This window comes from Meleagris gallopavo, chromosome 1 (genome assembly GCF_905368555.1).
Source record: "Meleagris gallopavo chromosome 1, MGAL_WU_HG_1.1, whole genome shotgun sequence".
Taxonomy (NCBI): Eukaryota; Metazoa; Chordata; class Aves; order Galliformes; family Phasianidae; genus Meleagris; species Meleagris gallopavo.
Genome location: NC_139404.1, coordinates 186,467,035 through 186,477,998, shown reverse-complemented (window position 1 = coordinate 186,477,998; position 10,964 = coordinate 186,467,035). Strand labels below are relative to the sequence as shown.

Here is a 10,964-nt window from a genome sequence, read left to right as displayed (position 1 = left end):
CAGCCTTGCTGGAGCAAATCCAGGTGCCTGCTTTATTTCAACTTGTTTTCACTATGATGAAGTTAAAGGGGCACTGTTAGTCTAAATATCACTTGTCATAAATGTTTTCAGTAATACGATTACCAGTTACTCCCAAGATCTGTAAAGTTTAGAGCATATATGATATATATACTTGTGAACTTTGAACCAAGCTGAATTTAAAATGTTTCTCCTTGTTTTCTTCTGCTGGTTTATGTATCTCATGGTTTGATCAAAATCTCTATATAATAGACTCTACTTCAAGCACGTGTTTAAAGAACCTGTCACACAGATGTAAATAATCCTAAAGAGCCTTTCAGTTGAGATTTCTGACCTCTCCCTTTCCCCCTTCCCCTCAAAAAAAACACCCTACAAAATTATTCCTAAACGTATTGATTGGCCTTCACTGTATATTCAATCCAATGTCACCTCCTGTGCTTTCCACATAGTAGTAGGTTATTTTGTCAGTAATTTCAGAAACCTTCTGTAAAGCTTGGGTCATCTCAGGCAAAGGTGCTTATTTACAGTTACATCTGTAGATGAAATTGTGCAATTGAAACCTTCTCCTATTAGTGAAATGTGCTGCTCAAATTATTCCCACTAACCCAGGAAGAAGATAGATATGTCAAGTGAGACTGACCTCATGTAACCGTGGGCATCTGCAGTTTAACCCCTCCAACAAGACAATGGAAGGAAATGAGCATTTGTAAAGGACAATTGCCTGGCCTACTTTAGGATGTAATAAATCAGGGCTGCAAAGGGAACCCATAGTGGTCATGTCTGGCTTGTAGTTGTTCTTATTTGGGCAGAGGAATCCTCTCTAAGGGTACAGAGATCCACTGCATCATGCTGTTGACAACATATCTGCCAAGACAAGAAGGGTATTGTGTACATTCAGCTGTCAGTTCTCCTGCTTAGAAATCTTTTTCATACTATGAACAACTGAGTTTGACTCCTCATATGCTTCCTTTAAGAGCTGAGTCAAAGCATCGTTCTTCTGAAAACTGGGACTAAGTGCCTCCCCCCAGCATCCTTGTATCCACAGTCTTGGAAAACTAAACATTCTTTCTGGGTGACCTCATCTTATGGTGTAACATTTCTGAGGCCAATGTGTGGCCTTCCCCTTCCTGTCATCAGAGCTCCCAGTCATGGGACAGCTACTGTATTAATATCACAGTACTACAGTGAGATTGAACATGCTCTCACACTTGTTGCACAGATCAGGAACCAAGACAGCAAAGAGCTTTCCTGTAGTGCTGCAGAGAGTAGGGGCAGAGATGGGGACAGAACTTGCTTCTCCAAAGCCATTGCTCACGCCCTCATTACTCCATCATTCTTGCCTTCAAAAATGTCTTTGAAGGGTTAGAGAATATCTTCACATTGAACTTCTTCCTTCCACATTTACAAAAATCTTTGGGAAATGGGGCACCTGTATGCAGGGTTCTTTATCCCACACAAGTAAAAGGGTGCCTGCTGAATAGATGCCATGACATGGGGAGCCCCAGCCCTCTTCTGCTGCATTACATCAGCAGTGAGCAATGGGAGGACTCATTTGAGCCAATTGTGGGTTGTCATTCTTCCTTCCAGACTCAGTGGCCTCTGAAATCACTCCATTGTCTGCAGCAGAATCTGGCACAGGCCCATAATGCCAGGTTACTTCACTTCCCTGCAGAATAAAAGATTTCTTCAACCATGAGAAATTATCTCCTGACAGTGCTATTCATTAGGACTCCCACCTGTAGACTGTTTCATTTTCAGCTTACTCGCAAGGTGGTGAAAAGTCAGCATGTGTGTTATCACTTGACAATATAGTACAGCTAATACCTCTTCACCCTTACACATGTTGTCACTTATTGCTCTTTACCTCAACAATGGCTCACAGTAATGCTGAGATCTTGGACTTCACCCTTTTTTTTTTTTAAAAAAAAAAAAGCTCACTGACCAATTTCTCCAGAACTCTTGTTTCTTAGGAATGGTACACACAGAAAAAAGTATCTGCAATTCATTCATTTTTGTTATTTCTTTTGAATTGGAAAGTTAAAACATTATATTTTTGTTTGAATGAATTGCCTAAACACTGGTTTCCAAACTTATCTGAGATGTCTTAGAGCATCCCACCTGACTTTCAGCTCGTGCTCCAGACCTGTAGAACTATATCCTGTCATGGAATACCCCAGGACATCCCAAACCCCTGCAATCTATGAGGCAAATTCCACCACAGGCATCTCAGCATTGTCTTGTATCTCTGCCTGTTATCCACTGCAAACATTTTGATCGGTGTCATATTTTCTATGTCTGCGTTTATCTGAATTGCGTCTGGAGATCAAGCAGTCCCACAGTCAGCCAGAATGTGAAGAAAAACATAAAAAAAAAGGGAAGAACTATGCTAATATTCATTGCTTCTTCATTCCCTAAAACCTGTGTGATTAAAAAAAGGCTGAAAGAGGGAAGGCACAGTTCAGTAGTAGATTTGAGGCCATCTAGAAATGTCTGCAGGGCAATGTGTACAGTATCAGAGGGTATGAGAAGACAAGAGGCCTCATCTGGTGTGAGGCCTACTTCAGTCTGGAAGACTGAGAGAGGAAAGTTGGGAAGTGCTCTGGAACAACAGTGTTGTCATTCTCTCATTCTCTGCAGCTGAGAAACACCTGTCTGAGTACTGATGATTTTTGTATCTCTTGCACATTGCAGCCATCTCTTCACATCTTTCTGCATGCTAAGCAGGGTTGGTGCATGGCCCAAGTAAATGCAAATTTAAAAATCCATTCCTAAGACTTTATGCTCCCCTAACAGCCCAGCTCCTCACACAGGGCCGGTGCTTGGGGCAGGGCTTCAGGCTTCACTGGCCCTTTGTGAAAGTCTTAGCATGGAGAAGAGATCAGCAGAAGGAAGCAAATAAACTGGTTCCTGCAAAATTTACATTTCCTTTCTGGGGCAGCGGCCATCAGCTGGGAATTTTGGCAAAAGCCTTCACGGATTATTCTCTCGGAGCTAAAACACATTGCAGGATTTTTGCCTTCTTGGCTCCAGCTCCTACTTTTCCTGCCAGGTATCATTATAAGAATTCAAGCAGGATGAGCAATTAAAACCCATAAAAAGAATGTGTCTGACTATTAAAGTCAAATATCTGATGAGGAAATGGAGGTGACAGACTGCAGAGCTCCTGGACAATGTGCTTCAGTGAGGGGGATCACCCAGGGCTCGGGGTGCACGGAGAAGTGATGTGCTGTACCAGGGACCCGAGGTGCTTGGTGACTTGAGGGGATCCCAAAAAGCCATCACTCCACCCCAAAACTGGGGTGGCATTCAGTCCAACTGAGGCTGAGGTGACCACAGACCTGTAGCCACCACAGCACCGCAACCTTGGGTCTAAAACAAAACATAGAATCATTAAGGTTGGAAAAGACCAATAAGATCATCTAGTCCAACCATCAGCCCATCCCTGTGACTGTCCTATACCATGTCCCAGAGTGCCACATCTCCACGTTAATCTTGAAAATCACTAGGGACAGTGACTCCACTACCTCCCTGGGCAGCCTGTGCCAATACCTCACCGCTCTTCCGGAGAATAAATTTTTTGTAATATTCAACCTGAACCTCCCCTGGTGCAACCCGAGGCCATTCTTTCTCATCAAATTGCTGTTACGTGGGAGAAGAGGCCGAGCCTCACCTCACCACAACCTTTCAGGGAGCTGTAGGGAGTGATAAGATCCCCTGAGCCTCCTCTTCTCCAGACTGAACAATCCCAGCTCCTTCAGCCATAAGATTTGTGCTCCAGACTCCTCACAGCTTTGTTGCCCTATCCCTGGACATGTTCCAGGGCTTCAATGTCTTTCTAGTAGTGCGGGGTCCAAAACTGAACACAGTACTCAAGGTGCAGCATCACCAGAGCTGAGTACAGAGGGACCATCACCTCCCTGCTCCTGCTGGCTGCGCTACTGCTGATACAAGCCAGGATGCCATTGGTCTTCTTGGCCACCTGGGCACACTGCTGGCTCACGTTCAGCCAACTGTCAGCGAGCACTCCCAGCTCCATTTCTTCCACACAGCCTTCCAGCCACTGTTCCCCAAGCCTGCAGTAATCACTAGAGCTGTTGTAACTGAAACGCAGGACACAGCACGGAAAAGGGACCCACCAGATCAGGGACCACAGGCACTTGTTGCTTTGGTGGGACTCCTACAGAGCCACCACCACACCCCAAAGCCTCTCACCCCAGGACATGGGTGACCATAGTCCCTCAGCCAGCACAGCACCACCGCACTGGGACTAAAACCAGCAGTGAGTGGGAAAAAAAGAAAAAAAAAAAAAAAAGAAGGTGTTTCTCTTCAGGAAACTAATAAAAAACAGTAGCACGAGGGTAAAAAGCAGAGCGGCGGCGGCCCGCGGAAGAAGCTTGCAGGGTGAAGCCTGCAGGGCGAAGCGCGCCGGGCCGTACCGTGCCCCAGCCTCGCCCGCTCGGGCAGAGGGCGCCTGCGCCGCCGGGAGCGCTGCGGAGCGGCAGAGCGGAGGCGGCGGCCGCGGGAACCACCTGCGGGAGGCGCCGCTCCGCCCCGCCCCGCCCGGAGCGCGCCGCTGAGTGAGGGCCGGCGGCCCCCCGAGCCCCGCGGAGGCGGCGGGAGGGATGGGAGCGGCTGCGTCGCCGCCACCAGCACCGCCCGCCTGAGCGGCTCCCGCAGACGTCGCGGGGAGCTGGTCGGTAGCGGGTGCCGCCGAGGGGAGGGGGGACAAAGGAGCGGCGAGAGAACGGCGAACTTCGAGGACGGCGCTTCCCCGGGCGCAGACGGTCGGCTGGGAATTTCGGGTCATTCATCGGCGGCTGACGCCGTCCGGCGGCGTTCTCTCCTCCGTGCTCTGCGAGCGCATCTCGCGGGGTCACCCGATGGCAGCAGCTGGGCAGGCAGCTCGGTAGTGCTGCTGCTGCGGTTGTGCGGCTCTTGGAACGGCGACGGGAGAGGCTGACCGGTAGGTTTCTCTTTAAGTTTACGTTACTTTTTAAATGCCTTCATTTTGCTACTTAACCGCTTCTTTGGTAAAGAGGAAGGATCTCCTGCGCACTGATTTTTGGTTTCTTGTTATGAATAAGGCGTTTGCTGTGTTTCATTGCAACTACGGGCTGCTTTATTACCAGAGAAGACACGATCGCAGAGGCGTCTGTCAGTGCTATGGTCTGCGAGTGCTGCCTCGCACCTGCGGCCAGGTATAAACTCGCAGCTGTTGCTTTATTGCCGAGGGCTTTTACAAGCGTTTCAAACAGCAACAAAGGTCTTCGAAGGGTGAAGAAGGCGTTTTATTGCGCGTCTCTGTGATGCGAGCAGCGGGGAGGGGTGGGAAGGCTCGGAGCAGTGAAGTGCGCTGAGTTCCGCTCTAACGCAGCTCAGCCTAAGGACAGGTACGGTCTTTCCGAAGCCTTTTTCTGGGGGGACGAAGTTGTGCTGCAGCTCCTGCCTCGTTCTCTCCGTCGGGCGGCTGCCCTCTGCTGTCTGAAACTGCCTTCCCAGTGCTGGAGTGCTGCGTGGGGATGGCAGGGAGGTGAGCAGGGCGGACTGCAGGTAACTCCTCGCCTTACGCTGTCGGAGTGCACTGCTGGAATCTCTTTGCTTGTGCCAGTACCCCACAGGATGCTTCCAGCTTTCCCCTGCCAGCTAAATTAACCTGACAACTTTTAGATCTGAGGAGTGTGATTTAAATTGAGATTACATCGACTGAAGAAGCTTCAAATGTCATTTAAGGGAGTTACTGTGGTGGGAAGCAGATGACAGCAGACTGCATACGAATATGTGCCCTTAATAGTGAGATCTGTTGCCTGATGCACAATGTCAGTGTGACTTGGTCTGCTGTGAGCAGCTGGCAGGGTCCTCATGATCACAAATTAGGGCAGCTAACATTAACAAATGCTGGTGTATATTATCTTTGTGGGGATGGAGCAGTGACACCTATCACTGTTACCTTCTTTTTTTTTTTATTTCCCAAATTACTGTTACACACCAAATGCATTTGATATACATCAAGTGTTTCTTGTTATATTGCTTGGAGACTGTCTAATTTGATAGCTTGCAAAACAGCCAGCATCCGGTGTTAATCTTGCCATAGAAAGAGCCAGTTTAATGATAGCCTTTGCAGAAATATTAAGATTGGAAAAGACCTCTATGATCAGCTAGTCCAACCCAGCCTGCCCTCACCATGCCCACTGACCACATCCCTCAGTGCTGCATGTCTATGATTCATGAATACCTTCAGGGATGGTGATCACCACCTCCCTGGGCAGCCTGTGCCAGTATTCCCAACAATGAAAGAACTCAGGCCCAATATTTGAGCTGGACATCTTCGGACTTTATTGGTCTTCTGTGTCTGAAGTCTTCTTCAGTGACCCTTTAGGGTTGGAGCATTCCTCGCACAGCACTTGAGGAAAGGCGTTTTCTTTTTTGTTCTTAGATAGCTGTGGTCATCTCCTGCCTGATTTGCTTTAGTTTGCTTGGTTGAGGTATTTCAAGAATGATCCCACAGTTGTGATCAACGTAACCTCAGCAGGGTTTAAATGTGTAAGCTCAACATAATTGTGAAGTTTTGTTTGAATAATCTTTGTGTAAGGGAGATCCTGGCTGCCTTCTTGCCCAGGGCGCGCTGCCTCCTGCCGCGATTCAGCTGTATGGCTAATTTTCAAGTAAACTGAAGTTACACATTTTCTTGACACAATACTAGTGCACGCTGTTCTCTGCAGCCCAAGGCACTCTGCCTGGGGTTCATAAACACATTTACCTCCCCGTGCTCAGAGGGAGGTTGGTTTGCATCTCTAATTAATTAAGTTTGTGAAGGAATAAGTCAGTATGTTAACTGAAGATTCCCTCAGGAATTGTAGGCTTGCTTCATTAGCTGCCCTGGTGTAATCGTACCATCCTTTCACACCGTAAGCTGAAGGGAGAGCAAATGCTACATGGAGCAGAAAGCTTCCTCTGGTGTGAGCTGCGATGGGAAGCGAGCTGCCTGTGCAGCACTCTTCTCTTCTCTTATGGTGATTTCCTTTTTCCACCTGCCCATTCCTGCTCTCAGTGTGATGTCTCAGGCTGGAACAGCAAACTGTGAGGTGGCTGAAGAACCTCTCGGTGGAGTCAGAGACTAGGTGGGAGCTTTTTGAGAATTTCAGAGTGCTGTAATCTAGTGACAGTAAGGATGTGTGTTGTGTGCTGGAGTTACAGCATCTGGATGTGGCGATTTATGCATAGTCTGAATTTTCTTTATGCTGCGTGAAGGCAAATTCTATGGCTTGTCACAGAAGTCAGGTGGCTCAACATACTCAAGGGTTAAATGTTTCATGTGCTAACCTAGGATGCTTGTTTCAAGACACAAGTTAAAGCATTAGCTTTACATTGAGAAGCTTAAAGAATTTTGTGGCATTTTTGCTGCATTCAAATCATTTGACCCTTATTTTATAGTACTTAGTTAGCAAACCATTGCTTAGCAAGGTAAATGAGTCTTGGAACACTTTGGGGTGAGTAACTGGGCTTTCTTTTGCTTTCCACAGAGTGGTGTTCAGAATGGCTGGCTTGTGCACTCTAATCCTCCTTTTGTGTGCTGCTAAAGATGTGATGCCCTCCGGTCCTCACTGGAAGCCAACTTGGCCCTCTTACAGAGTTCCAGTTATCCTGCCACAGTCTACCTTTAACTTGGACAAACCACAGTTTGATGCTGAAGCCAGACTGGAAGTGGCATCTCCGTGTGGCCCAGAGTGCCACAAAAGTTCTCCGCTTCCAACTTATGAAGAAGTGAAGAACTACCTGTCCTATGAAACCTTGTATGCTAATGGTAGCCTCACTGAAACCGAAGTGGGCATATATATTCTGAGCAGCAGTGGTGATGAGTCTCGAGGCAAATCTCGAACTAAGAGGCAGATCTATGGCTATGACAGCAGGTTTAGCATTTTTGGGAAGGACTTCTTGTTGAATTACCCATTCTCCACGTCAGTGAAGCTATCTACAGGTTGCACGGGGACGCTAGTGGCTGAAAAGCATGTGCTTACTGCTGCTCATTGCATCCACGATGGCAAGAGTTATGTCAAAGGAGCTCAGAAACTGCGGGTGGGGTTCCTGAAGCCTAAAGTGAAAAATGGCAGCAAAGGGGCCAACATCACCGGCTCGGCAATGCCTGAGAAAATGAAATTCCAATGGATCCGGGTGAAACGGACACATGTCCCCAAAGGATGGATCAAAGGCAATGCCAATGATATCGGCATGGATTATGACTATGCCCTGCTGGAGCTCAAGAAGCCTCATAAAAGAAAGTTTATGAAGATAGGTGTGAGCCCACCAGCAAGACACTTGCCTGGAGGGAGAATTCACTTTTCTGGCTACGACAACGATCGACCGGGAAACCTGGTGTATCGTTTCTGTGATGTCAAAGATGAAACATACGACCTGTTGTACCAGCAGTGTGATGCCCAACCAGGTGCCAGTGGATCTGGGGTGTACGTGAGGATGTGGAAGAGGCAGAATCACAAATGGGAACGTAAAATTATTGGCATATTTTCAGGCCATCAGTGGGTGGACATGAATGGCACCCCGCAGGATTTCAATGTAGCTGTTCGCATCACACCCCTCAAATACGCACAGATCTGTTACTGGATCAAAGGCAACTATCTTGACTGCAGGGAAGGATAAAGATGTAGAAACTCCTTGAAAGCACTTAATGACTGGTTTTAAATGAGGAAAGGCTAGACTTTTGCTGCAAATGTGTGTGATAGGGTTTTGTAATGTCAGGATGTGATATATGGCTTTTCAAGCGAGCCACCTTGTCGGGACAGAGGCTACGTGGTGCTATCATAGCAGCTAGAAACTGGGATGTAAAGGGGCATCTTCTGGGTGGGAGAAGGAGCAGGTGGACTTGCTGGGTTTGCAGCTGAGCAACTGAAGATTAATTAGGGGCGGATCAATAAACAGTACAAACTCAGAACCATCTCCAAAGAATCCTATAAAAGGGACGGTGTTGACTATCTCATGCCTACAATGTTTGTTTTAATAAATCCTAGGATTAGTAGAACTGCTTTGATCTGAACTTTTAAAAGAAAATATTTCTATGCTCTTGGGGGCTGAAGAGGGGCATTTAATGGTGTTTGCAACCCAAACATTACAGCTTTGTGTTCCTGCATGAGAAAGGGAGTGTGAAAAGGGCAAAGCATGCACTGTGGGAGATGACTGCCACACAAATAGCATGAAGGGTAAATAACTGCATAACACTTGTAACCTTCTTTCAGCCTGAGTGATTCAAGACTTTATTAGTAACATAGTTAAGAAAAATGTTTTTCGAGCAGACAGACCTTGATGTTGTAAGGTCTTAACCTTGAAGATGGTGTTGGTCATAGGAGCAGTGCCATTGCATCCTGCTTTTGGAAATCATATCTGGGCTTAAATCTTTATAGTACCTGTGGCACAGCCTTACACCTGGTAGAATCCCTATGAAAGTATATGGGGACTGATACATGTTTTCTGTTATATCTTAGATTTTTTTTTTTTTTAATGGAAAATCTGATGTCAGCAACTCAGAGGGGAAGCCTGTCTTTGCACTTGGTGGCCATCTGAACTGCTGACTGTAAGGCAGACAAAGGATAGAGCAGGACAAGGGTTGTCCTGAAGTTTCCACCCTTCTTGTTGAAGATCCACGCTATTCAACCTAAAAATAAGCATGGTAGAGGGACCCTAGATTTGTGTCTCTCTTTTGTATCCCTTTCACATTGTACTTTGTAGAGCACTTTGACTTCTGTTTCTTGTGTTGTTTGGGTCACGGAGTCCCCTTCCCTCCCCAAATCCTTGAGTTACAAATAATTCTTGGCAAGTGCACTGTTCAGTAATTCTACAGCTGAAGTAGAGCCAAATTACAGGATGCAATATGAACTAGTTAGGAAGTGATGCTCTGCTGTCTTTTAAAGATGTCAGCAACTTTTACTACAGCAGAATTTTAATTTAAAACAATAAGTGCCTTGCATAGGTAAAATCAGTCCAGACAAACACTTGTGGCTTAGCAAACAGCACTGGGAGATCAGCGTGGTCTGTACAGCTGTTTCTCAGGTGGCTCGTGCCACGCAGCTGACACATGCTGCCATGACAATTTTATTTTTTTTAACTAGGAGGATAGACACTGGCTCCATTTCCAGTCTCAATTCCATCCATCTTCCACTGTCTCCTAAAGCTCACCCAGTTGTTCTGTTGCTAGGTGTTATGGGGCAAAGCCACGTCTCTTGTGTGAGATGGCAGAGCAGGGAAGGAATGATTCTGAGCAGAGCTTCCCTGTGCTACAAGGAAAATGTTAATTCAGCTAAGCCTTTCTTTCACTCTCTTAATTACTAAGGCATTTGTAAACATATGCCTGATGGTGCTTTCTGTTTGTGATGGCTTCAGCTCTACTTCTGAAAGCCATTTCTTGCTAGAGCTGCCTATGATTATTACTTGTAGAGGTGCAGCATACAAAAACATGGATCCTCGTGGAGTTTGGTGCACTCAGATACAAGCAGTTACTAATGCTTTGAAATATGAATAATCGCCTCATGTATCTGACGTCTTTTTCTCTGCCTTTTTATTTTAATTTCTTTACTCTATGGCTGTTATCTGGAGCACTTTTGTTTGAATGTATCACAGTGAATAAAGAGAAGTTATGGAATTTCAATGCAGATATTCTTGTATTTGTGCTATACTTGGGTTTTCTTTTCAATCCCATTTCACAAGTACTTATTTGTAAAGGCATTCAAGCACTGAGAAAGTTGTATTTACATCCTCAGTGATGTTTATTTTCTTATAGTTTTCTCTCCACCTGTTACGTAAATATTTTTGTTTTCAGTAAGCTTAATTACTACTGTATGTTTTGGGGCAGTAATAATCAATCTTGGCTTTTGTGTAATTGTTGTGGTTCCAAAGCCAGTCATGACCTTGGATTAGTTAAAGCTGAAAATGACATATTAGAC

At 46.1% G+C, this 10,964-nt stretch overlaps 1 protein-coding gene across 1 annotated transcript; it reads left to right on the top strand.

Moving 5' to 3' along the window:
• Positions 1-4,454: 4,454 nt before the first annotated feature.
• On the top strand, positions 4,455-10,669 carry PRSS23 (serine protease 23). The gene is made up of 2 exons (XM_003203525.4): positions 4,455-4,981; positions 7,539-10,669. The coding sequence occupies exon 2, from the start codon at positions 7,552-7,554 to the stop codon at positions 8,668-8,670; it is 1,119 nt and encodes a 372-aa protein (XP_003203573.1). The 5' UTR covers positions 4,455-4,981; positions 7,539-7,551; the 3' UTR covers positions 8,671-10,669.
• The last annotated feature ends 295 nt before the right edge of the window (positions 10,670-10,964 follow it).